We start from the raw sequence: 24,145 nt of genomic DNA on the forward strand, positions 1-24,145 counted from the left end.
CAAGGTGGCCTCCCGCAAGAACTCGGTCCAGGAAGAAGCTCCCGCTGCTACGTCGCCCAAGGTGGCCTCGCGCAAGAACTCGGTCCAGGAAGAAGTGCCCGCTGCCACGTCGCCCAAGGTGGCCTCGCGTAAGAACTCGGTCCAGGACGAAGTGCCCGCTGTCACGTCGCCCAAGGCTGTCTCTCGCAAGTTGTCGCTGGTCGCCGTGGAGGACGACGCTGCGGTTGTCGTGTCGCCCAAAGCGGCGTCCCGCAAGGCTTCGTTTGAAGAGAAGGTCGAACATGGCTCACCCAAGGTGGCGTCGCGCAAGAACTCGTCGTCGGCGATTGTGATTCCTCGCACGGCGTCGATCGACCTCACGGACATTGCAGCGGCCCAGGAAGTCGCGGCTTCGTTTGTCGACGATGTTGTCGCCCTCGCGGCCGAAGATGCGGCGACGCAGGACGTCCTGTCTCAGAGCGTGACGAGCGACGGGTTTGTTGAGCTGCAGCACGCCGACGCCGGCGATATCGTCGAGCAGGTCGAGCAGGTTGTCATGGAGTGCGAAGACGCCGACGCCACGGAAGAGAAGCTGTCGGTGGTCATCCCAGCAAACGAAGAAGCTTCAAAGGACGAAGAAGCTCCGAAGGACGAGGACGAGAAGGACAGCCCGGTGGCGGCGGACGCGGCCAGCCCGGTGGCGGCGGACGCGGCCAAGGACAAGAAGAAGAAAAAGAAGAAGAAGAAGAAGGGTAAGAAATAGACGAGGTATAAGAAGGACACGCAACACGACTACTATAAGTTGCATCCTTCTCAAGCCTTGAGCTCGAGAAACTCGACGACTGCCGGAATCTCGCTCACGCCCGGGATCTGGAGCAGCTGCCAGATGCACTCTTCGAGGAGGCGCTGGCGCGTCTTCAAGTAGTCTGGGCTCAAGTCGCGAAAGCAGTACGTCTTGGGCGGCTAAAGGAGAAGGCGGCGGCCATGATGGATAGAGCCATCGTGCCGGCAGACGTACCATGGTCGGAAGCCGGTCGCCGAGGCCGTAGAGCCTATAGATGCATTGCGATGAGCCACTGCATCCAGCGTCGTCGTCGTCGTCGTACTGGCCCCACAAGGTCGCGAATTCGCTGTACCGGCGGTGCACGACCCACGACGTGCTGCCACGCTTGAGCTCGAGCGCGTACGCGGCGAACGTGTTGTCCTTGACGACGTAGCTCTCGACGTTGACCGTGAAGAAGTTGGCACCTACATGGCTGTATGAGGCGCATGCGATGGCGCTGGCCATCGCACCGTAGCGCGTCGACCAGATCGACGGCTTGAGGAAGACGGGCCGGCCTGCCATCACCACCTCGGTTAGTCCGCGCCGCTCGTCGAGGCCAGCGTTCGCTAAAGTGCGCCCAGAGGATGATCGGAAAAAGACATACTGAAATCAAGATATCTCGTGAAGTACGGAATGCCCATCCCGGAAGATCGCAACTTGCGATCTTCCTGCATGTGCCGAACGACAGATCCGGTCGCCTCCTCGGACGGCTGCGACGCCGACCGCAGCATCGGGACATCTCTGCCTCACACAAGCAGGCGGTACAACTACCTACGAGGTTGATGGCATTAATCGCCCACGCGCGGTCGACTGCGAGCCATGCAGGGCTGTCGCATTTCCACGACGACGGTATCTTGGTGGCGCGTGGACAAGACGCTAATAGCATTGGTTGCATTGATCGGAGATACCAGACTGTTTGGCAGCGCCACGAGGCACAGAACGCAACGTTCGCTGCGACGGCGCTGTAGCATTACAGCTCGCCGTACAAGTAATTATACTTGGCCGCTTGCATTTAGCCCAATTGAAGTATTACCGGTAGACTAGAACGTAGTATATTGGTGTACGGCAAAGTGGGGGCGTCTGCACACTGTGGGCCAACTTCGATGCACCACGACCACCTGCAAGCGAGAAAGCCGGCGTGCGCACCAAGCAGGATCGGTACGGTGACGCCAGGTTCCATGCCGGCATACGTTGCCGAAGTCAAAGAACCAGCTGGAGTCACGCAGCGAATTCCTGTTCGACAAGGGCAAATCCGAAACCAACGCGGTATGATGTATGGTGGCTGCAGCTCTTGCTCTATGCCATTTTGCATTCGTCGCCAACCATGCAACTCAGTCGGCTCATCGTCTGCGTCGTCGCCGCCGTGGTCAGCGGTGTTGCGTCCGCATCCTGTGGCCCGATCGAGGCCAACATTGACTATTGGGGCAATGACATCAAGCAAACGCAGCAGTCGGCCGCAGATCGATGCTGCGCCGACTGCGCGGCCACGGCCAACTGCGTGGTCGCGACGTGGCGCGCGGGCACATGCTACCTGAAGCACACCAAGGCCAACCGGTACAGCTCGGACGGCGCCATGTCCATTTCGCCCAACCCGACATCGACGTGTGGCGCGATCGAAAACGACGTCGACTACTACGGCAACGACATCAAGCAGACCAAGCAGGCGTCCGCTAGCGGGTGCTGCGCCGACTGCGCGGCCACGCCCAACTGCGTCGTGTACACGTGGCGGGACGGCACGTGCTACCTCAAGCACACCAAAGCCAACCGGTACACCTCGACGGGCGTCCGGTCGGCGTCGCGGTCGTCGTCGGCGCCGTCGCAGGTGTGTGCGCCGATCGAAGAAAACATCGATTACTACGGCAACGACATTAAATTCACCACGCAACCGAACGCCGACGCCTGCTGCGCCGACTGCGCGGCGACACCCAACTGCGTCGTGTACACGTGGCGCGACTACGGCAACGGCGACACCAAGTGCTGGCTCAAGAGCGCCAAAGGCTCGCGCGGGCTCTGCAACGGCGCCCGGTCCGCGTCGATCCAATCATCGAGCAACCTGTGCCGCCCCATTGAAGAAAACACCGACTACCCCGGCAACGACATTGCGCGCCTGAGCCGTGGCACCGCCGGTGAATGTTGCGACGACTGCCGCGCGCGATCCGACTGCGTCGTCTCCGTGTGGTACGCAGGGTTGTGCTACCTCAAGAACGCCAAAGGCAACAAGGTGTACGTGTCGGGGCGCGCGCCGCGTCGGTGGGTGGCGTCACGCCGACACCGGCGCCGTCGTCGTCACCGGCGCCGTCTGGGGAAACCATCAAGGGCCAGATTGTGCGCCAGCTGAACTTGATCCGCAAGGCGCATGGCTACACGACACCGGTAGTCTGGGACGAGAAACTCGCCGCCGACATGCAAGCGTGGGCCGACTCGTGTCCGCAAAAGAACGGCGGCGGTCACGGCGGGCCGCCCGGTGCGCAGAACCTCGCGTCGTACGAAGAGTGCAAGACCAACTGCCACCACCAAGTCGGCGCGAGCTGGAACTGGTACGACAGCGAGCAGCAGCTCTGGAGCTACGAGCGCGATGCATGCGCGAACGGCGACTGGATGACATGCGGGCATTTCCAGAATTCAATGAACAAGGGCGTGTCGGCCATCGGCTGCGGCTGGTCCACGTGCTACAACCCCAACATTAACGGCCAAGACTCGCTCATCTGGTGCAACTACATTGGCGTCTCGGACCCGCCCCAGATCCCGCGGCCGAAAATGGCCCGCGAGGCCATTCTCGCAAGCCTCACGGCGTAGTCGACGAGTATTTGTTTTGAATTTTGTGCAATTTACAGTGGTTTATATTGATATATCGATAAGAGTTGTGGACAAACGGTCCAGCTGGGCCCTGTGGTGTCGCCGTAGCTCGGCCGCTTGCAACTCGAGCGCCGCGTTCTTTTGATGCTCCAAGCGACGTCGTAAGTCGGCGAGCGCCGCTTGCGTGGTGTCGCGAGAGCGCAAGAGACTGTCGCGTTCGCGCGCCGCCGCCTCGTCAAGGACGCGCTGCATCTCACTCGCGTGGTGGGCAGCCCACTCGGATTCCCACCGACGGCGCAACTCTATCGTCTCCGTCGCCATTGCCTGCGTGCTGCGATTGATATGGCGGCGGAGGTCGGCGGCGGCGGTGAGGGCCGCCTCGACTTGAGCTCTATACGCGCGAATCTCGGATTCGTACTGTGCGGCACGTTCTTTCCACTCGGCTCGGAGCTTTGCTTCATAGAGAGGCACCGCCGCAAGCGTCGCGTGGAGTGCGACCACGTGCTTCACAAGTTCGCGCACTTCAAGCACGACGAGCACTTCGAGTCGGTCCAAGCTCGGTGTGTCGACCGACGGCACACGATGGCGCGTGCGCTCAAAGTGGCTGTGGATGCGCGAGGCCACGATCCGCGCGCTGTTGGCGCCGTGCTGCTCCATCCTCTACCGCCTTTCTCGCGACCCTTCAAGATCGTCGATATCCGGATCATCATGCGTGCCATGAGTCCATGCTGGGTCGGGCTGCTCGGACTCGGCCTCGTGCATGGTCTCGCGACAACCACGTGCAAGCCGACGCAGTACTTTGACACACCGAGTCTCAGCTGCGCGACGTGCCCAACAGGGGTACCATTTCCATGGACGCGCCCGCAGTGGCCTCACCCAAGCGCGTGTAGATGGTCGGCCGCGACAACTCGACCGCTTGTACATGCAGGTAGACCACTTTGCACGAAGAACGCAGCGGCTGCAGAAACAGTGGCCACTAGCGCCGGCGCGATCCTGTCTGCGAGTCCGTCGCAGCTGTGCTGGAACGTGTGGCCCAAGCCGTGCGACGCCCGGGCGTGCGTCAACTGCATGGCGACGACGGTGCCCAGTCGCGACGGCTCAATGTGTCTCCCGTGCGACAATACGACGCTCGGTATCCGCAACAACGACTGCCACTGCCGGCCCGGCATGGTCCTCGTCGACCGCCACGCTGTGTGTTTTGTTCTGCGTTCCGTCTTATCCTTAGTAGCGCGTTCGTAGAATGCGACGCCACTCGCGGCCAAGACGTGTCTGCCGTGCACGAATGGCAGCGTCGACGCCTCGGGCTACGTGTGCACGCCGTGTCCCGTCGACATGCTTGCAACGAGCCAAGGCTGCGCCTGTCGCCCTGGCTTTGTCAACACGGGCATCGCCGCGCTTGGCCCGCTGACGTGCGTCGACCAAGGCAACGTGTCGGCGATCACGGCCATGTACCCTCTCCAGTCGGCGACGTTGGTGTCGTTTCCAGACGCGTCGACGCCACGAACGTTTACAAGCGGTGCGATCGTTGAACAGTCGTCTTCCTGCGCCTTTAACGCCGTCGTCGTAGCGATCCTCGAGCACTATTTTACGTCGGCGGCCATCGGATGCTACTACTACAGCAACGAAGACAACAATGGCGCGTGCCAGACCCTCGGCAATCTCTGCGTCCTCCAGATGTTTGCGACGTCGAGCGCAGCGTGCAGTTTGCTGCGCCAGCTCGCGTCGTCGAGCCGCCTCACGACCTCGAACGGCATCAGCGGCTGGAGTGCGACGCTGCCCTTCCTCCTCTACAATGGCGGCGCGACCTCGATTCTCACCCAGACCTCTCTGCAGCTCACGGTACGATGCCCCGCATCGACCGTATCCTATCGTTGTGGCCCGCAGATGTCGTTTTCGGCCGCGGCCAACCCGGCGACCAATGACACGCTGCAGTTCATGCTGGCGTCGTATACGCTCAACGGAACGTACTTGGGTCTGCGCCCACTCTCGACGCAGTTGCTGCTGTGCGACCCGACGGCCCGCGGCAACTTCGGCTACGGCCTCGACTGGCTGCGCTTTGGCCTGAGCAAGACGTTTGCGTACAGCTGCGACTTGACGACTGCGTTCGCGTCACCGCCGAGCGTGCTTCTGTACGAGTTGTATCTTGTGGACAATGACAATACATTGCTGCCCGTGCCGATTCGCGTGCTCAACTATCGCGACGGGCGGAACGTGGCCGTCAATTCCAACCGCGCGCCGACCGACGTCGAAGGCGACCAGCTTACACATCGGTACACATGCCATTCCTGTGGTGGTCGACATGTCCATGGATATGACTAGCTTTTACATATTGGACGCTGCGTCCGGCGTCGCGTCCGGCTACACGACACCGCGCGTCATCTCGTACGCGTCACGCTTACACCTCTCGGTGCACCTAATCGTCGTTGCCGCTCACCCTACTTGATACTTTTGGACAGATTCCAACCCAAGCGTCCAGCGTCAGCGCGCTCTACCCGCCCGTCTTGACCATCGAGTACACCGCGATCGAGGTAGAACGACAGAGTTGAACCTGCGGCAATGGCACCTAGTCGCCGCACGCAATTGTATCAAGTATCTTTCAAGTCCAATACTCCTCGAGCACCAAGGCGTTTTGGTCGGTCGCGCTCGCGCTCTTTGTGCTCGCGTGTGTCGTCTCAGGCTGCAGCGTGCTCTTGCAGTACTACACGTGGCAGCGGCGGCACACGCGGGGCAACGACCTCAGCGCGTCCACGTTCACCACCGTCCTGTTTTTAAGTACATTTCGCGCTAAGTTGAGTGGCACCGACTGCGATATTCTAGGCCGCAGTTCGGCGTCGACGCTCTCGACGTGGATGGTCGGGTACGTCGTCGTCGTCCGTGCGCGGAACTTAGTGCCACGATGCAGCATTTTGAGCGTCCTCACGGGCTACTACCTGATCTTTTTCAAGCTCCAGTCGGCCGTCTATACGCTGCTGCCGGAACACAACCCGTCGTATGGCATGTACAACGAGTACGCGCCGTTCCAGATCGTCCTCGTCGGCGCTGCAAGTGCCAAGGTATGGGCTGAAATGAATGGTTGATTATGGACTCGATCTCTTTTCGGTAGACCTTTGCGCTGCTCTGTACGGTCTACGACCAAGCGAGCATCGAAATGTTCTTTCTGGACTGGGAAGAGCCCCGCGGAACGCCCGAGAACCCATCGCCTGTGAGCATTTGGCGAACGATCCTTGTCGCCAACGAGTGGAACGAGCTCCAGACCGTACGAATCAATGTCGCCGCCGACGAGTGGCTGGCCCATGTCACGACTAGGCGCGCGGCTCGTCGTTGCCTCTAACGCTACTCGGTCTCTTGTGGCTGCTTCTCGGGTGCGAGTTGAAAGCAGACGGGACGCGCCGACGATATCAATTTAGGTGCGAGTACGCCAACTTGGCATCCCCGCAGCCGCTCGTCTACGGCATGAGCTTTGGCGCTCCGAACGAATACCTTCGCTTCGCCAACGTTGTCGCGTGGTGGGTCGTTCTCACCGCGTCGCAGTGGCTCTGGCGCTGGCTCATTTATGTACTGTCTCTTTCTCGATGATTAGGGTTGCAATGCGAAATGATAGGAGCGATGGATCGCGGAGCCGCGGCACCTGCTCTTCCTCGACCTCTGCACGTTGGCCAAAGTGAGCTGCGTGCTTTTGGACGAAGCGTACCACGGGTACTACCTCCATTGCCGGTCGCCGTACGCATTTGCCGACGGCTCGATGCTCGACTTGACCGAGCAGCTCAAGCAAGAAGCAGCGGGTCTCACGGCGTCGCGCGGCCTCGACGGCGGCCCCGACGACTGCCAGTGTTTCGAGCTCTTCTTGACGAAAGCTTGGCGGAAGCGCTTCATGAAGCTTTACGGCGCCGAAGAGGCCAAAGCACACACGCAGCCAACGCTCTTGCACGACGTCCTCGAGCGCCGACGTACGAACACGCTGCTGGCGCCCCCGCGCAAAGCGGCGCCGTCGCCGCACCTCGTCCGCGCCGGGCACAAGCTCAATAAGTTTTGCGGACGTTTGTCGACAACATGGACGAAAGCTACCGGTGGAAGATGGTGTCGGGGCAGCCGTGCATGGCGCGCTACTTTCGCCTCCCGCCCGACCTCAGCGCGGCCAAGGCGTCGCTCTTGGTACCTGGTACTGCAACCCTAACCGCGTAGTTGGTCGCGTCTGGATATCTGTGGTGTAGATGCCAGTGCGTCCAGTTTTACCGCGACGATCTTTCTCGGCCTCGAGACGGAACTCATGCTCTGGAACATTCTCGTAGAGACAACTTGTCTCTTCCTTGTCGCGACATGGTGTGCTACCTTGTAGGTCTTTGCCACGTGCGACTTGTGGTGGGGCAACCACGCCGTCTCGGCGCTCTGGACCTATGTCGCCGAGTTGGCACTGGTGCGGTTGCGCCAGCACTGGGGCACGCAGAACGTCGCCAAGCGAACGCTCGTTGACGCCCGCTTCTTGATCTGACGTCGTGATTTCTTATCTCTTGAGTAGCCGATAGATAGCAACCGTGATACCAACAAAGAAGCGTCGTACACAAAGGAACACGATGGAGATGACGGACGTATTGACATGATGGACGTGACGGCGCTGAGACCGTGGGCCCACGCGAGGTCGCGGCTGTCGTCGGCGAGCGTGTCGGGCCACAGAAGCGTGTAAAAATGCGATAGCACGTTGGGCGCCGCCTCGCCAACGATGCGCGAGCACGTGGCTTCGAGCTCGCGCTGCTCGGCCGTCTTCTTTGCTACCACTTCGGGCGTTGACGATGCCGCACAGAGCGACGGGACGCAGACGCGGATGTTGTATTGGCACAGACTTGGCTCATCGATCGTGTCGACTGCAATCTCCTATTTGCAAGAAATAGGGATGGGGATGGAGACGGAGGTTGGTTGTGGTTCTACCGGTTGCTCGGCGCAGCACACGTACTTGACGGTCGTCGCCCGCGCCTGGCCGTTCTCATCACAGGTCTACGACACAAGCCAAGGTGGAACATGGTTGTGGAATCCATTTAGTCGTACCTGGCCGCCGGTGTAGTAGTGCACGACTTCCTTCTCGGTGCTGCGGTCTTCGGTGAAGCGGCCCATGCTCCAGTCGAACGGGCGACTTCCGTCGGCCTCCTGCACCGTCCGTGGTGGTGAGTTTGTGTGTCGAATCCTGTACTACCTCGTGGAACTGGCGGACTTCGCTCTCGTAGCACACTTGGTAGCTCCACCAGCCGTTGGCCATGACGTGGCACTTTTGCTTCGCAAACGCCGCGTTGACAGTCGCCTTGAGCTCGGCGATCGCGGCTACCGATGGCGCTGGCGCCAAGTGCTGCTTGGCCATCTTCATGCACTGCTCTTGGAGGTCGTGGGTAAATTTCCAGCTAGAACCGTCGTCGTGAGACTCGACGCTGCGAGAAAGGTATACATCGTTGCCGTCGTACCCCACGTGGCGCGCGCAGCGGGGGCACGTCAAGACACGCCAGTTGTAGTCGTCAAAGAACGAGTTTTCCTCCGAGTAGCTCTCGGTCGCGCTGGCCTCGGTGAGCTCAAAAGCCGCGAGCTCAAATTCATCGCCGAGTGGCCCGTCAAAGTAGGTGACTTCGCCTGCGTCGCCCAAGCCCGCTTCGTGCCGGTAGCTCTTGGCCCGGCCTTTCGTGGCGGCCGGCAGCGCCATCGCGTCGCTAGAACGATGTCAGTGCATTCTCGCGTGTCGAGACCGTACGTCTTCCAGGCGAGATGCGCGCCACACATGCGGCAGCGCAGCGACGTGCTCGCGCCGTCGTGCGACGCCTTCTTCTTTGCGCGAAACGCGGTGAGCAGCATGGCCTCGTCGTCGGCGTCCGTCACCGCCTTGGCCCGCACGTCGCCGTCGACCGCCAACGCCACTTCGCTGACCTGATCCTGCGCCGACTTGGACTTGGCGACCGCGCCCTTCTCGGCGCCCGCGATCTCGGCCGCGACCGCCAGCGCCAGCAGAAGCTTCCACGTTTGCATCCTTTGCCGGCCACTTGGCGTCTCGCAATGGCACCGGCCAGCGCCGGATACGACGTGACCTATCCGGATACCCTCTCTCGCGCGTTTGTCCCAATCTCCAACAGCAATGTCCCACAAGTTGCGGACAAGCGAGCCGCCGTCCGACGCGGTGTCCGTCCCCAACGTTATCGTCGCTGGGCGTAGGCGATCAAAGACCTGATCATGCTTGACTTTCAGCTCCCAACGACTGCTGCTACGAGAAAGGAGCTACGTATCTCCTCTTGCGTACCACCTGCCACATGTACGAGGGTTCGACCTGGTTCTCTGGTTCACACCGGACGCACACAAGGCAGGCAAGTGTCGACGTCGTGGCACCTGGTCGACCATCGCAGACGTTGCCAAGTGCAGCTGCGGCGGTATTGAACCGGGCGCATGTGTAGCTACACCAATCTAGCCAGTTTATGTCAATGGGTGGGCTTTGCCGCACGCACGCATGGCGTGCTTACCATCGCAGCGTCAGCAGCCTCGGCTCAAGCATACGAGACGTCTCTGCCGGCGTGGGCCCGACCAGGTTACGAGGCTTGTTCGGCCTCTGTCGTCGCCTAGCCACGGCAGACAGCGGCGATGCCACGTGCTGGCAGACAGGCGTCATGCCGGTCACGCTGATTGGCTGAAATCCTGTTGCGAGGTGACGTTACAGCCGGTTTTCAAGAAGCGGATTGGCTCGATTTTGAACTGGCGCCCGGCCGGTCATTTCCATATCGTCGCGATGCTCCGCCTGACTGCGCTCGTGCTGCTCGTGCTAACGGCGATGGCGTCGGCGCTCGACTTCCGCCTCTACGGCCTCAACTACAACAGCCGCCAGGGCGCCGACTGGGACCCGAAGAAGTGCAAGTCCCAGGACCAGATCGAGACGGACCTGAGCAAGATCAAGCGCATCTCGGACCGCGTGCGCATCTACAGCCTCGCCGACTGCAACCAAGGCCCAATGGTGCTGGCCGCGGCCAAGAAGCTCGGGCTCAAGACGTGGCTCGGCATGTGGGTGACCAACGAAGCGACGTTCGAAACCGAGATGAAGGTGCTCAAGACGATGGTGTCCAGCATCGACGCCTCCGTCGAAGGCATCCACGTCGGCAGCGAGAACCTCTACCGCAAGGACATCACGCCCGAGCAGGTGCCACCTCTCTTTGCCACGAAACGTGCTTGACGCAGTCTAGGCGATTTCGTTTGTGACGACGGTCAAGACGTTCTTGACCCAGCAGCAGATCAAGATCCCGGTCTCGGTCGCCGACATTGTCGATGCGCTTGTGCAGTACCCGGCCGTGCTCGACGCGGTAGGCTCATGCGGCTGGTCCGGCATTCGCTGACACGCGCCGGTAGGTTGACGTGATCCAAGCCAACTCGTTCCCGTTCTGGGAACCCGCCAACATTGACACGGCCATGATCAACTTCAAGATCAAGATGGACATGCTCAAGAAGGTTGCGAAAGGCAAGGAGATTCAGATCAGCGAGACGGGCTGGGCCTCGGGCGGCGTCAACGCCAACGCGTCGACTGCGAGCCCGGACAACCAAGCGGTAATCTGCCTGATTTGGCTCTTCTATAGCTCTCTCTCCTTTCTAGACGTACTTGCTTAACTTTTACAACTACGCGACGGAGCACAAGCTCAAGTACTATTACTTTGCCGCCTTTGACGACGCGTGGAAGGCAGTGCTGCCCAACATGAAGAACGACGTCGAGGCCTTCTTTGGCCTCTACGACGCGACCGGGTCGCTCAAGCCCAAGATCGCCGCCTTGGTGCAAACCAACAGCTCGATTGATCCGGACAACACGACCATAACGGTGCTTCCATTGACCAAGACGCCGATGCCGGTGAGCCCCGGCGCCAAGCCCGCGCCGTCGTCGGCGGCGACTGCGTCGATCGCACTGGCCACGACTGTCCTTGCGGCGGCGCTTCTTGCCTAAATGCAGATCAGAAGGTATCGCATAGTACGTTTCTGCGTAGGCCGCCATCTTGGGCATCTAAAATTACTCGAGATCTTTTTGATTGCATTTCTTGCTTCTCACTTTGCCATCGACGGGATGCTGCGACCGACGCTTTTGCTGCTGCTTGTGCTCACGGCGGTGACGTCGGCCTTAAACGCACCGCTGTACGGCCTCAACTACAACAGCCGGCAAGGACCTGATTGGGACCCAAGCAAGTGCAAGTCGCAAGCGCAGGTGGATGCCGACATGGTGCTTCTCAAGGCGCTGAGCCCGCGCGTGCGCATTTACAGCCTCACCGACTGCAACCAAGGAGCGATGGTCCTCGAAGCGGCCAAGAAAGCGGGGCTCCAAGTCTGGCTCGGCATGTGGGTCGACGCCGGCAACTTTCATTTTGCGGTCGAGCAAGCCGCGCTGGAGACGCTTGTCCAAGCCGGTGCGATCGACGACGCGACTGTCATTGGCATCCACGTCGGCAGCGAAACACTCTACCGCGACGATGTCTCGCCCGAGACAGTACTGTGAAAATCTGCCAATTGAAGTACGATCCGGATACTAGGTGATTGCCAACATCCAAACCGTCAAAGCGTATCTGCGCGACCACAAGATCAACATTCCAGTCGCGACCGCCGACGTCATCGATAAGCTCGTGCAGTACCCCGCCGTGATCCAAGCTGTACAACGCCAATCTCGCTGCCTCGCAACTCATAGACAGCTAGGGCGACATCGTCTTGGCCAACGCATTTCCGTTCTGGGAGCTCGCCGACATCAACACGGCCATGGTCAATCTCGACACCAAGCTGACGACCTTGCGTGCGGTCGCCAACGGCATCGACATTTACATTGGCGAGACCGGATGGGCCTCGGACGGGGCCACCGTGGGTTCGTCGCCGACGAGCGCCGCCAACCATGCGGTACGGACCCTAACCCTTTCCCGATCGAGTGTTGATACTATGTACTCTTAGACGTATTTGGCCGACTTTTATGTGTACGCGACGGAGCGCCAGTTGCCGTACTTTTACTTTGCGGCGTTCGACGACACGTGGAAGAGTGCGGGCATCAACGTCTCGGACACGGTCGAAGCCCACTTTGGCTTGTACAACAGCAGCGGACAGCTCAAGCCAAGCATTGCAGCACTGACGCTGCCGAGCGTGACACCGTTTCCGACGACGGCTCCCTCGTCGCCGGCAGCGACCAGTGCGCGAAACACCGTCGGCGGCGGGTCGCCGACAGCCCCGTCGACATCCTCCTCTGGCCATCGTTCAGTCGCTTGCGAGGCCATGGCGCTTCTGAGCCTCTCGCTAGTAGCCAGTGCCCTCAGCAACTAGACGGCATCTACCATTCATACCACGTGTAATGATGCATTGGTTTATCGTTCGTAAAGCGTCTTAAGCCGTTTCCAATGACAACGAACAGTATGCGACCGCCGCATAGGTGTCTACATAAGGTGTCGACGTGACGCAACGAGCGGAGACCAAACCGTCGGACGACTACGAATGCGCATCGACTTGGGCGGGACTCTACGAAGACTAGGAAGTAATACACTGCATTGTGATGAAGTGTGTTAAATTAGACAACTTGTCAACTCTGTTTACTGAGACAGAAGCGCCGCGACGCTCTCCGACGACAAGCTGTCACCCGAGAAGAAGCTAAAGTCGGCACCGGGAAATTGCAGGACCTTGATGACGCCGGACGCCTCGTCGAGGATCGTCACGTACGTCACCTCTGTATTGGGCAAGACGTTGGCCCACGTGTCGTGTCCGGGCGACGGGTGCGTGTCCAAGTAGTAGTAGTGGGTCGCCAGTGTCGACGCGCCGGGCGTGAGCACTTCGGCAATGTCGAGCTCGCCACAACCACCGGGGTCGGCGAGGCCGCGGCAGTTGCAGCCATACTGGTTGGCGCGGACCACTTGGCCATGGAGCATCCAGATCGCGGGGAGACCACTCGCGCCCATCTTGACTTTGGTGGCAAAGATCTTGCTGCCTGTCCAGCCTTGGAGACCGTACGTGCTGTCGTAGAAGCCCTTGCACGTCTCAGGCGTGCACTTGGCTTCCTGCATGATGTTGACTTCGGCGCCCGTCGCAATGCCCGGGCCGCCATAGATGTTGCTCGGGTCGGACGCAGCCTTGAGGGCACCGCTAAACGACTGCGCCGACTTGGAGAACGTCGTGCCGTCGGGCGAGGCGTAGCCCTGCGGCGCCTTGCCGTTGAACTTGTCAGGGTTGGCATTGTTCATAAAGACAAGGTTGCTCGCGGCGCCGCCGCCGTACTTGGACGTCTTTGCCCAGCCGTTGGTGCCCTTTTGGAAGACGGCAATATTGTAAATGTCCATGGGCCCACGGAAGACCATGCTCACGTCTTCGTGGAACGGCGCGATGGGGCCGGACGTGGCCACCGACGTCTTTTGGCATCCCTCGAGCTTGGTCACCATGTTGTACGAGCCGCTGCCCTTGAGGTTGCTGTACTTGAAGACCGCAGTCGCCTTGGGCACACTTGTTGTCGCGGGTGGTGCCTGGGTGGCCGACTCTGTCGTGTTGGCGATCGGGTTCACGGCGTGGAGCGGCGGCGCGTCCATGACGCCGACGACGCAGCCATTGCAATACGTCTGCTGGCTCATCTTGCCCTTGAGGTAGCAGTGGCCGTTGTACCACGTGAAGATCCAGCAGTTGATCGTCTCGATGCAGTCCATGCAGCAGTCGCTCGGGTTGGAGCGCGTCGTCCAGCGCAAGTCGTTGCCGTAGTAGTCGATGTTGTAGTTGAACGAGGGCGGGCACACGGGCGGAAGGCCGCCGGCCGCCGCCAGCGCGACCGCAGCGCACAGAAGCGTCGACTTGAACATACTAGTGTAAAAGGCAAACTGAACCGACTTTGCCTTTTCGTTGTTCGTCGCCAGCTGGGCGTGCGCAAAATCTCGGCCGCTTGTCCCATCGCAGTGGCGCCAGACTCGGATACCGTGTACGACACGACCATGCTCGCCGTCGTCATCGCACTCGATGAGCCCATTGGTGGAGGCCGCAACCTCGCTGCTCGAGTGTGCTACAATCGCAGCTCACCACGATCTCACTGGGTGAGACGCATCATGGAGTCGCTCGATCATCTTGCGTCCAGGAAGCTTGGAAGCGTCGCGAAAAACAGATGGAGAGGATCGTCGTCGGGCTGAATGGGTGCGTGAAAGAGCTGTGCGTGAAGAGTCTGTGCCAGTGAGTCTGTGCAACCTGTCTGCGCGAGCGGATATATATGTGGTAGCTAAACCAAGAGCACCAACGGTAGCTATTAGAACCTTGGACCCCGCGTGGTGTCGAGACGACGCTTCTCCGTCACACCATTGCAGCCGCACCATCGCTGTTGCTGCACCCACGCCAAGCGAGAGATTCGATCGAACGCTGCCAGTGAGCACAGTCGCGTGTGCTGGCCACTGATCATCTCCGCCTCGACATTACCACACTGCGGTACATTGCAGCTCACTGCAGTTGATATATATTTGCTCCCATGTGTGTGGTCTGGAAGCATCGACATCGAATCCATACCGCCGCCCACGCGCTCGGCTTCACCGCAGCAGTCACGGTGAAGCACAGCGGCGAACCTTTAAGCACTGTATTAGCATAGGGATCGTCACGGCGTCATGGAGAGAATCCATGACGACGACAACAACAACCGTGCTACACCAACCAATGCTTTATGTTGGAAATCATCATCTTCGTCGAGGACTCTACTACTACTATATCGCTTAGCGCGAGATCATGGCGTTTACTGCATCGTTGGAGAGCGCGTTCGTGTCAAAGAACTTGTCGTAGTCGTCGTCCGTAAAGTGCATGACCTTGATCGTGCCCGAGGCTTCGTCCAAGATGGTCACAAACGTTGCCGCGCGGCTCGTCGGGCGCGTCGTCCACGTGTCGTGGCCCGGCGACGGGTGCGTGTTGAGGTAGTAGTAGTGCGTCGCGAGGTTGTTGCCGCCGTTCGGAATCGCCTCGGCGATGTCGAGCTCGCCGCAGCCACCAGGGTCCGCCATACCGCGGCAGTTGCAACCATACTGGTTCGCACGCATCACTTGGGCGTTGAGCATCCAGATCGCGGGCAGACCCGAGCCGTACATGATGGCCTTGACAACAAAGATCTTGCTGCCGCCCCAGCCGTTCAGGCCGTACTTTTGGTCAAAGACACCGAGGCAGCCACCGGTGGCCGAGCACTTGGAGGGTTGCATGATGTTGACTTCGGCGCCGGTCGCGATACCAGGACCACCAAATATGTTGCTTGGGTCGGACGCGTCGCGGAGCCAGCCGCCAAACTGGACAGGCGTCTCGGAGAAGCCCATGCCGTCGGCCTGCGCGTAGCCTTGCGGCGGCTGGTTGTTGTACTTGTTCGGGTTGAGGTTGTTCATAAATACCAAGTTGTTGGACTGCTGCGGCGTCCACGACGAGACGCGGTTCCAGTTGCCGCCCGACGGCTGGAAGACCGAGATGCCGAAGATGTACATGGGCCCTCGAAAGATCATCGACACTTGCTCGCTCAAGGGGCCAATCGAACTATCGCTGCGCTGGCTCTGGCGCGCGCAGCTCTGGTAGTTGGTCACCATGTTGTAGGTGCCGCCGCCCTTGATCGGGTACTTGTACTGGGCCTTGAGGTTCTGGAACGGAACACTCGAGCCGCCCGTAGCCGGCACAGGCGCGCGACCCGAGAAGACGGCGACTGCGCCGTTGTTGTACGAGCTACCGCCGACCTTGTTCTTGAGCCAGCAAGTGCCGCCCGTGTACACCGCCACGAGGCACTGGGCGTTGGCAGCGCAGTCAGCGCAGCAGCCGGACGCGCTCGACGGTTTGGTGCTGCCAATGTCGTTGCCGTAGTAGTCTGTGTTGGCTTGCTGCGTGCACGAAGTCGCCGTATTGCCGCCGACGCGGATGGCCGTCGCGCCATTGTTGACCGACTTGGCGCCGAGTTTGTTCTTGAGGTAGCACGTGCTACCCGTGAGGACAGAGACGACGCACTGCGAGTTGGCGGCGCAGTACGTAGCGCACTCGCCGACACTGGTCGCCGTCTTGGCATCAAAGTCATTGCCCCAGTAGTCCGTGTTGGCCTCGGTCGGGTACGGCGAGGACGGCTTGGGAAGGGCCACGGCGCCTTGCTTGGTCGACCGGGCGCCGCGACCGCTCTTGAGATAGCACATGCCGCCCGTGTAGACGGAAATCGCGCACTGGTTGTTGGCGCCGCAGAGGTCACAGCACGCGCTGGCACTGCCGACGGCCTGACCCGCCACGTCGTTGCCCCAGTAGTCGACGTTGTCTTCGGCGCTGCTGCATTGGCCCACAGTCGCGAGGTGGCGCGTGCTGTTGGTGGCCGTCACGCCAACGAGAAGCGCGAGGAAGCACCACGTTCGCATGCTGGCGCAAAATGGAAACTGGACCCTCGTGATGAGACTGCGATTCCGAGATGGCCAAATGTCAAGGTTGAAAAGCACTTGGGGTTTGTATGCTATCACTTTTCATTTAAAAAAAGACGTACGCGACAGATCTGAGTTCGTCAGGTCGCCGCGTCGAGTAATGCTCGCGTCGTTGCCAACCACTCACATAGTCATAACCAACACGCAGCACACATCATTAGTACGCCTACCTCGATCGAGCATGCGTCTTGCCATGCTCTCGTTGAGCCAGACAAACATGGCGGCTGCCGGCCATGTTGGCGGGCCTATTTGCGCCTGCAAGTGATGTGCAAAGCTTGGCAGAAGGATCCGATCAGCGAAACCACTTGGTTCGATATCGCCGACATTCAATTTCTAGTAAGTACAGCCCCTCGAATTGTCGAATTGCTGAATCGAATGCGTTGATTTCTCTGCGCTCATCTCGCCGTCCCTAGCATGCAGGTGTCCCTGAATACCACGCATGTGGTGTTGCACATGGGCATTTCGTTCGTCGTTGAAGACAAGGTTGCCTCGTAATCTCAACACGTTGTGCGCATGGCCAGGCGCCGACAACTTCACAGAGACCGACGTCAGCAGCGAGCAAGTCGATGTTAGAAGAAGACAAGCGATGTGCAAATTTGCAACAGCCAAGCCTCGTCGATCGCGTTGCGACATGTGGGGTCTGCTGGGTGCCAGTTACGGGCCGTTTCGCAGCATATCGAGGCCGCGCAATGGGCGCCTCGTTCTCCTGTCCCGGGCTCGGCATTGCGCCCCGACAGCCGTGGGCCGACCTCGACGTGGTGCGGAAAGATGATGGTATATTCGTCGTCAGAGCATGCCGCGTATAGGCGCTTCCGCCGCCCACGGACGACGACGACGTTGACGGCGCCTACTTGCTGCTCGCCACACATCGCGGTGCGACAGGCCTCGTGCGCGAAGAGCTCGCACGCCTCGAACCTCGTCTCTCCAAGTGGCAGCAGACCCAATTGTACGAAATACTACGGCAACATGCGCTGGGATCCGACACTGTAGGTTCAAACTCGGCCATGTCGAGACGGCGCCGACAACGACCGAGTGCATCGAACAGCTCCGGGTCCTCCACTACCGACGCGAACGCGCGATCGAGCCTGTGCGGTTGCTTCGCCTTGTGATTATGCGCGCGCGGCGGTGCGCCTCTCATGATCTTGCCGCCACGGCGCTCATAGTACTCGGCTGGGTAGACGGTGGGTGCGACTCTTCACACAAGAGGAGGGGCTCCAAGCGCTCCTCGCCCTTCTGGCACCCGCGCACGACACTGCACTGGTCGTGGCCGTGCTGGACCTCGTTCTTTTGCTGCTGAGTTTTGTATCGGTGCTCGAGCACCTTGCTTCCAAGGCCCATGGCGAGCGACTCCAAGAGCTGCTGGCGTGTCTCGGTGGGCCCTCCGAAAGCGTCAGCATCAAAGTCCTCCAGATCTGCCGCATTGTATGCGTGTATCGTCAAGCAGGTCATGTTGCGTTCTTTAGCGCAATGGAGCACTGCCATGCTGCTCGGGTGGTGGCCGACCTGTTGGAGCTTTTGGACCATGGCGCTGACGTCGCCCAGGGAGCCGTTCTGCGCCTCCTCCATGCGCTTCTCGAAGGCGACGAGAGTCCCCAGCTAGCGACGTTTGCGAAGCGGCTCATCGCCCAAGACGTACCTGCCTGGCTTGCCATGAAGGGCGATGACACCGAACATACCCGCGAGCTCGATACTGTGATTGCGTTTGAAGCCGCGCGCTGCCTCCAGCTGCTACGACGGTACACGCCGCCGCCCGACCTCCTCCATGATGCGATCCAGCAGTTCCAGCTCCACGCCAAAGACCACAAGCTCGAGACCCACGCGCTCAAGGTCGTCACCGCGCTCTTGTCCGTCACGGAGCCGTCGGCGTGGGACGCACTCGTCGAGCAGGTCCACCCGGCGCCAATCGCACCGTTATCACCGCATCTCTCAAAGAGCGCGCCGGCACAGCACCACCCACGCTATGCAAAGTACTTTCGCATGCTCGAGGTGCGTGTGCCGCGGGACCTCGTCCGCCAGCGCATGATCGCCGACGGCGTCGACGCGGCCCTCCTCGACGCGCCGACAACCATCGTGTCGGACGCTTTGGGACTTGCGAGTCCACCGACGTCGCCGGCGCCGGTCAAGCCGCCGAAAGGCTTGCATTGGCAGAAATGGGCGTCGTCCGATGCGATCCGGGGCACGATCTGGGAGGCGGCGCCGACAGGCAACATTGACGCCGACGAAGTCCACGTCGCGTTCGAGGTGCGGGCGCCGACATCGCCGGGGCACCAATTGCTCTTGCATCCGCGCCGCGCCAAGCACATTCGAAAGCTCTTGGACACACACCACTTGACCTTGTTGCGGCCGAGCGTCGCCGACGCCCTGCTCTCGGGCAAGGTCGACGGCTTGACGTTTGATCAAATTTCGCACATCCGGCACGTGCTCGCGTTGCCGACACTGGCGGAGAAGGCAGCGCTCCAGTCGTTTGACGGCAACGTCGCGCTACTGACGCACCCCGAGGGCTTTCTCCGTGAGTTGCTCGTGATTCCCGACGTCGAGCGGCTCCTCGACTTGCTCGCGATGGTTCTCCGATTCGACTCGACGGTGCAGTCGTTTGAGCGCGACTGCGCGATCGTCGCGACTGCGTGCAAGGAACTCTCCGAGTCGAACGCGCTCCACGCCGTCCTCGGGTACGTCCTCGACCTTGGCAACCACATCAACGCCGGCACGAGCCGCGGCAACGCGGTCGCGTTCAATTTGCTCACGGACCTCGAGAAACTCGGCCACGTCCGCCAAGCCAGCCAGAGCACCGGCACCGCGCTGCACTTTCTAGCCAGTGTACGTCGGGGTCTCTAAAAAGGGCCCGGTTGATGGACAAGTACTACTAGGTGCTGCGGGCCCAAGACGCGACGCTCTTGGCGTTTGGTGCGACCTTGCCGTCGCTCGAGCTCGTCACGAGCAGCCACATGTCGGCGAGCGAGCTCCACGCGCAGCTTCAGAGACTCCACGCGCACGTGCTGCACATAGCAAATACCCTCGACGCGCGCCCGCCGACGTGCTGCGTGCAAACGTTCACGCTCTTTTTAGAGTACGCTGCGACGCCGCTCAATCGTTGCGATGCGACGTGGGCCCAAACGATCGACGTACTCGAGACAACGATGCGACTGTTTCTCAACTTGCCGACGGACACGCTGCGCATGCACGCGGGTAGCTTCTTTCGAGGCATTCACCGCTTCACCGAGGCGTTGGCGGCGGCCGACCGCGAAAACTGCCAGCCGCTCGTCTTGCGCAAGTCGCTCTCGATGCCATTAACACGACCCCACTCGCCACTGCACCGTAGCCACTCGATGGCGTCGTAACAAGAACGACCGCTTTCAAAGTGCCCTCCTGTTTACGTTGTTGGAACCAGATTCGGTGTCGAGCGCGAGGCTGCGACTCGTGTCGTAGAAAGCCAGTCGAAACGTGCTAATAGTGTCTCATTACTAAAGTTATATGGGACATGTATCGTCCACACGACAAAAAAACGAGTTGGGCGTGGTTGTACGGTGACAGTAGAGCTCCAAGCTCGTTTTTGTCGTCTTTTTATCTGCTTTGACGTTGGGTGTTGGAAAACAATGTCGTAGATTACATGTCGATTGTGATAAAGTTGTACTGGACTTGGGTGCCATCGGGGATCACATAGTTCCAAAGCGACGTCTGCGTCTGCGTCGCCAACTGGGGAAACACAGCATTCGTGAACCCCCGCAGTGCGTCTTGCTGCTGCGTCATGTCGAGGACTTGGACCTCTCCAAATGTCCGCAAATTCACGCGCACGACCTTGCCTACAGCCCACTGCGTGTAGTCCAAGCGTTGTGCCAGCAAGCCTACCGGAGAAGCGGACGCCGTTAAAGTACGGCACGAAAAAGCCATACTCGCCCGAGACGCCGCCACCAATGAACCCGCGAAGGTCGGCGTCTGGCATGTTGGGGATCTGACTGCGCAGCGCCAGCGTTAGATCGAGGAACCGAACGCCGGACGGTGTAAAGTTGTCGGTGTCGACGGCCACGATCGTGCCGAGATTGTTCTTCTGCGGCTTGTTGAGGCGCATGGGGCGCTGGGTCGTCAGGCCATTGCGGTGCGGCACCAAAATGGCATACCGGCCAACTACCCAGTTCATGCACATCAACAAGCAGAACGATGGACGATGTGTACAGGCAAAGCCGCGCATGAAGCCGCGTAGCGACGCGTCGACCGCCGTCAGGTCCAGCTGCTCGAGCGTTTGCGTGTTCGTGTTGAGCCGCGTCAAGAGACCATGGTACGGGTTCACTTCTGGCGACGTCGTGTCGGTCGTCCACATGTACGGCACAAAGTAGGCATACTGGCTCACTACACAAAAGACAAGTGACAAGGTGTCCATGTCAGGATGACAGACCCATAAAGCCACCAAAGTAGCCGCACGCGTACTTGGGATGCAGCACGGCGAGGTCGAGGGGCACCACGGTGGCAAACGTGTTCAAGTCGAGGACGCCCACGACGCTCGAGGTCGCGCTCGGAAAGTGCTTGTAGTTGATGTTGCGCTCCAAGCCGACCTTGTTGCGCTCAAAGGGCACGAGGTACGCGATGTGGTTGACTACACCGTTTTCATATCAAGTTGATACACTGATACTTCACGTACACACAACAGCGCCGCTAAAACCGACAAAGCGTGCGTCGATCGCGGTCGCGTTGAGTACCGTCACAGCGGACGACGGCGTGCCAAAGCGCGCGAGGTCCACGCGCACAATGCAGCCCGCGAGGCCGTTGGCGTTGCGCCGCTGGACAAAGTAGCCATAGTTGCCACCTACACTCTTCATGTTCAACTATACCAAAAGGTAGAATCGACGAACTCGTAAAGCAGGCGCTAAATCCTGTGAGGGACGCATCGATCTGGGTCAAATCGAGCGTGTGCACAAGCGGCGAAAACGGCGGGTCGTTTTTCGTCGACGCTTGGAAGCCGCGGACGTTGAGTTTGGCAATGACGCCCGAGTAGCCCTGCGCATTTTGGTACGGACACAGGTACAAGTACTCTTCTTGGCGGCGCAGCGACGGGTTATACACGTAGTCGCCCATCGCCGGCGCGAACGCGTCGGTTGGGATCAGAACCCAGCGCGATGTGTTGCGGAACGATTGCAAACTCACGTTGACATACTCGACGGTGGCGACGGCTATCTCAAAATGCGCGGTTGACGTTGAGGCGTGCGAGACGAACGCACCGGTAAAGCCGTCGTAGAACCCCGCGAGCCGCGGATCGTACGCCGTGAGGTTGATCGTCTGTAGCTGGTTGGCGTACGGTCCAATGCCAAGTGTCGTATTGATGTCGGTAAATTCGAGCACGCGCGACGGCCGCGGGCGCTTGACGCCTTGGACGTCGAGCTGCACTTGGGTGACGAGGCCGTGGAAGCCATACCCGTTGTAAAAGGGCACAAGGTACATGTACTTGGTCGCTACAACCACATATATCTTTATTTTTCCATCCAAGACACTTGCCGTAGATCGTAAACGGGTTGGACACGAGCACGGCGCTGTCGGCCAGGCCCGCTTTGGTTGCATAGGCAAGGACGTAGCACGGGTACTCGGGTAGTGTGATCGTCGTCCCGATGGCGTAGGCCGCGTAGTTGGTCGTTGCTCCGTCAGCGATAGCCTGTAGCGCATACCAAATACTGGCCTTGCGCGACGTGGTAAAGAGCTGGACCGCGCCGTACGAGGTCAAGACGCCACCGTTGGGCCATATTGTCGGCGTGGCCACCGCGCCTACGAGCCCAGCTGAGCGATGTTCTTCATTTGGCGTCGCCACCTTGCCACTCATAGTGGGTGCTTGCGGGACGGGGCAGAAAGTCGGCGGGGTGGGCGTAGCGGTCCGTATGCGCGATGTAGCACGTGCTGGCTTCGAGGTCGAACGCGAGACAGGCGGCGTCGCGAACGCACGCCGTCGCACACGCCTCGAGGCTCAGATTCGGCAAGATGGCCGCGTTGCTCTGCGTGCGAAAGCCGTGGCCGGCGATCGCGCGGAAGAGGCTCGCGTTGCCGCTCCCACTGAGTCGGCGCGACGTAACAGCGCCATCCTTGAGCTCCGCGTGTAGGTCGGCGGTAGTAATGAGCGCTACGACGCGCCAAGAAGTCTCTCAGCAGTACATCAAGCGTGGCATCCTACGTGTCGAGCGTGACCAATGCACGAGTAGCAGAAGCACGAGCGGCCACGAGCAGCCCATGCCGCCGATCTTGCGGCCTTTCGCCAAAACTGCCAGCTGTTTTACAAGCCATTGGTGGATCTTGCGATTTGTATCACGAGTGGCAAAGGGCAAAGTCATGTCCCACGCCGGATACACGAGCCAAATCTCAAACTCAAAAACACGCACGCGCGTGTTGACGCAACCAAACAGCGGCGTCATCGCGGCTACTTGTATCCCTTTCGTCTCCTCCGAGTGGCGCACGTCGTGCGATCAAGTAGTGGAATATCAACTCGCAACCTCTCTCCCTCCACGCTCGCCGGCGCCTTGTCGTAACGCGAACGAGGAAACAGGCCGCGGCTGTAGACGCCGCGGCTGTAGCGCATATGACGGATCGGACGTCATGGGCACATACACATGTCGAGCGTTCTTTCGTTGATCTTCCAGTGCACGTGTGGACGAGAGTGCGCGGTGTAAAGAAGGGCGGACCGTCGAATTGAATCTGCAGATTTCGAAGCCGGGAGGATTCTCTACCGGGAGCGAAATCCTTCGACTCTGTCTCCGAGTACTATAGACCGCCACGCACAGGAGGAGGCGGACTCGGATCCTGTCCACAAGGCGGCTGACGGCGACAGCCGCGAATATTTGCGCGCTGCTTTTTTTGGATCTGAGTTTTCATCTGCTGGCACGCGTGTCTATATCCGTACGATTGCTACAGATATCCGGATGCGTTCGCCGACCAGGCTACGGTCGCCACAACCAAATCGCACACTTCGTTTGTACAGCTAGCAGTACCATGGTGCACTCGATTCTGACGACGCCCAACTGCGCGGCGTGCACCAAGCCCGTGTACTACAACGACCTGCAGGTCCGCGCCAAAACCGAACACCTCTACCACAAGGCGTGCTTCAAGTGCACCGAGTGCGCGTCGCAGCTCACGCTCAACTCGTTCGCGTACCATGGCGACACGCTCCTCTGCAAGATTCACT

At 60.1% G+C, this 24,145-nt stretch overlaps 11 protein-coding genes across 11 annotated transcripts; 5 read left to right on the top strand and 6 right to left on the bottom strand.

Moving 5' to 3' along the window:
• Nucleotides 1–728: 728 nt before the first annotated feature.
• SPRG_07529 (hypothetical protein) lies at nt 729–1,362 on the bottom strand. Its single transcript, XM_012346665.1, has 4 exons — nt 1,273–1,362; nt 1,086–1,227; nt 998–1,031; nt 729–942 (listed from the first exon to the last, which is right to left on the bottom strand). Exons 1-4 carry the CDS (start codon nt 1,322–1,324, stop codon nt 793–795), a joined length of 378 nt encoding a protein of 125 aa, XP_012202055.1. The 5' UTR covers nt 1,325–1,362; the 3' UTR covers nt 729–792.
• A 764-nt stretch (nt 1,363–2,126) lies between these two features.
• Nucleotides 2,127–3,598, top strand: SPRG_07530 (hypothetical protein; the record flags this gene model as incomplete). The annotated part of the gene is made up of 2 exons (XM_012346666.1): nt 2,127–3,056; nt 3,119–3,598. 2 exons carry the CDS (start codon nt 2,127–2,129, stop codon nt 3,596–3,598), a joined length of 1,410 nt encoding a protein of 469 aa, XP_012202056.1.
• A 42-nt stretch (nt 3,599–3,640) lies between these two features.
• On the bottom strand, nt 3,641–4,255 carry SPRG_07531 (hypothetical protein; the record flags this gene model as incomplete). The annotated part of the gene is made up of 1 exon (XM_012346667.1): nt 3,641–4,255. One exon carries the CDS (start codon nt 4,253–4,255, stop codon nt 3,641–3,643), a length of 615 nt encoding a protein of 204 aa, XP_012202057.1.
• Nucleotides 4,256–4,449: 194 nt separating this feature from the next.
• Nucleotides 4,450–8,184, top strand: SPRG_07532 (hypothetical protein; the record flags this gene model as incomplete). Its single annotated transcript, XM_012346668.1, has 14 exons — nt 4,450–4,484; nt 4,579–4,789; nt 4,838–5,437; nt 5,483–5,868; nt 5,918–6,005; nt 6,055–6,126; nt 6,166–6,370; nt 6,416–6,651; nt 6,702–6,854; nt 6,905–6,960; nt 7,006–7,153; nt 7,200–7,757; nt 7,810–7,883; nt 7,935–8,184. 14 exons carry the CDS (start codon nt 4,450–4,452, stop codon nt 8,080–8,082), a joined length of 2,970 nt encoding a protein of 989 aa, XP_012202058.1. The 3' UTR covers nt 8,083–8,184.
• SPRG_07533 (hypothetical protein) lies at nt 8,100–9,619 on the bottom strand (the record flags this gene model as incomplete). Its single annotated transcript, XM_012346669.1, has 7 exons — nt 9,327–9,619; nt 9,046–9,285; nt 8,784–8,985; nt 8,639–8,737; nt 8,522–8,587; nt 8,157–8,467; nt 8,100–8,103 (listed from the first exon to the last, which is right to left on the bottom strand). Exons 1-7 carry the CDS (start codon nt 9,596–9,598, stop codon nt 8,100–8,102), a joined length of 1,194 nt encoding a protein of 397 aa, XP_012202059.1. The 5' UTR covers nt 9,599–9,619.
• Nucleotides 9,620–10,298: 679 nt separating this feature from the next.
• Nucleotides 10,299–11,627, top strand: SPRG_07534 (hypothetical protein). The gene is made up of 4 exons (XM_012346670.1): nt 10,299–10,751; nt 10,795–10,911; nt 10,958–11,152; nt 11,199–11,627. The coding sequence occupies exons 1-4, from the start codon at nt 10,347–10,349 to the stop codon at nt 11,538–11,540; spliced, it is 1,059 nt and encodes a 352-aa protein (XP_012202060.1). The 5' UTR covers nt 10,299–10,346; the 3' UTR covers nt 11,541–11,627.
• A 9-nt stretch (nt 11,628–11,636) lies between these two features.
• Nucleotides 11,637–12,966, top strand: SPRG_07535 (hypothetical protein). Its single transcript, XM_012346671.1, has 4 exons — nt 11,637–12,074; nt 12,118–12,234; nt 12,278–12,472; nt 12,524–12,966. The coding sequence occupies exons 1-4, from the start codon at nt 11,658–11,660 to the stop codon at nt 12,884–12,886; spliced, it is 1,092 nt and encodes a 363-aa protein (XP_012202061.1). The 5' UTR covers nt 11,637–11,657; the 3' UTR covers nt 12,887–12,966.
• Nucleotides 12,967–13,149: 183 nt separating this feature from the next.
• Nucleotides 13,150–14,397, bottom strand: SPRG_07536 (hypothetical protein; the record flags this gene model as incomplete). The annotated part of the gene is made up of 2 exons (XM_012346672.1): nt 13,150–14,050; nt 14,084–14,397. The coding sequence occupies 2 exons, from the start codon at nt 14,395–14,397 to the stop codon at nt 13,150–13,152; spliced, it is 1,215 nt and encodes a 404-aa protein (XP_012202062.1).
• An 823-nt stretch (nt 14,398–15,220) lies between these two features.
• On the bottom strand, nt 15,221–16,937 carry SPRG_07537 (hypothetical protein). Its single transcript, XM_012346673.1, has one exon. The coding sequence runs from the start codon at nt 16,930–16,932 to the stop codon at nt 15,286–15,288; it is 1,647 nt and encodes a 548-aa protein (XP_012202063.1). The 5' UTR covers nt 16,933–16,937; the 3' UTR covers nt 15,221–15,285.
• A 744-nt stretch (nt 16,938–17,681) lies between these two features.
• On the top strand, nt 17,682–20,330 carry SPRG_07538 (hypothetical protein; the record flags this gene model as incomplete). The annotated part of the gene is made up of 5 exons (XM_012346674.1): nt 17,682–17,750; nt 17,799–17,938; nt 17,983–18,117; nt 18,171–19,809; nt 19,860–20,330. The coding sequence occupies 5 exons, from the start codon at nt 17,682–17,684 to the stop codon at nt 20,328–20,330; spliced, it is 2,454 nt and encodes an 817-aa protein (XP_012202064.1).
• Nucleotides 20,331–20,557: 227 nt separating this feature from the next.
• Nucleotides 20,558–23,198, bottom strand: SPRG_07539 (hypothetical protein; the record flags this gene model as incomplete). The annotated part of the gene is made up of 9 exons (XM_012346675.1): nt 20,558–20,792; nt 20,839–21,114; nt 21,163–21,336; nt 21,383–21,539; nt 21,630–21,790; nt 21,837–22,433; nt 22,471–22,740; nt 22,784–23,089; nt 23,141–23,198. 9 exons carry the CDS (start codon nt 23,196–23,198, stop codon nt 20,596–20,598), a joined length of 2,196 nt encoding a protein of 731 aa, XP_012202065.1. The 3' UTR covers nt 20,558–20,595.
• Nucleotides 23,199–24,145: the final 947 nt, after the last annotated feature.

Source organism: Saprolegnia parasitica (genome assembly GCF_000151545.1).
Source record: "Saprolegnia parasitica CBS 223.65 unplaced genomic scaffold supercont2.30, whole genome shotgun sequence".
In the NCBI taxonomy this organism is placed as follows: Eukaryota; Oomycota; class Saprolegniomycetes; order Saprolegniales; family Saprolegniaceae; genus Saprolegnia; species Saprolegnia parasitica.

Coding starts and splice junctions, on each gene's coding strand:
- SPRG_07537 (XM_012346673.1), bottom strand. CDS start 16,932: ATGCGAACGTGGTGCTTCCTCGCGCTTCTCGTTGGCGTGACGGCCACC.
- SPRG_07535 (XM_012346671.1), top strand. CDS start 11,658: ATGCTGCGACCGACGCTTTTGCTGCTGCTTGTGCTCACGGCGGTGACG. Junction 12,235..12,277: donor ACCCCGCCGTGATCCAAGCT/GTACAACGCCAA, acceptor ATAGACAGCTAG/GGCGACATCGTCTTGGCCAA. Junction 12,473..12,523: donor CGAGCGCCGCCAACCATGCG/GTACGGACCCTA, acceptor ATGTACTCTTAG/ACGTATTTGGCCGACTTTTA.
- SPRG_07534 (XM_012346670.1), top strand. CDS start 10,347: ATGCTCCGCCTGACTGCGCTCGTGCTGCTCGTGCTAACGGCGATGGCG. Junction 10,752..10,794: donor AGGACATCACGCCCGAGCAG/GTGCCACCTCTC, acceptor GACGCAGTCTAG/GCGATTTCGTTTGTGACGAC. Junction 10,912..10,957: donor ACCCGGCCGTGCTCGACGCG/GTAGGCTCATGC, acceptor ACGCGCCGGTAG/GTTGACGTGATCCAAGCCAA.
- SPRG_07529 (XM_012346665.1), bottom strand. CDS start 1,324: ATGGCAGGCCGGCCCGTCTTCCTCAAGCCGTCGATCTGGTCGACGCGC. Junction 1,032..1,085: donor TTCGCGACCTTGTGGGGCCA/GTACGACGACGA, acceptor ATGCATCTATAG/GCTCTACGGCCTCGGCGACC. Junction 943..997: donor GCGACCGGCTTCCGACCATG/GTACGTCTGCCG, acceptor CTTCTCCTTTAG/CCGCCCAAGACGTACTGCTT.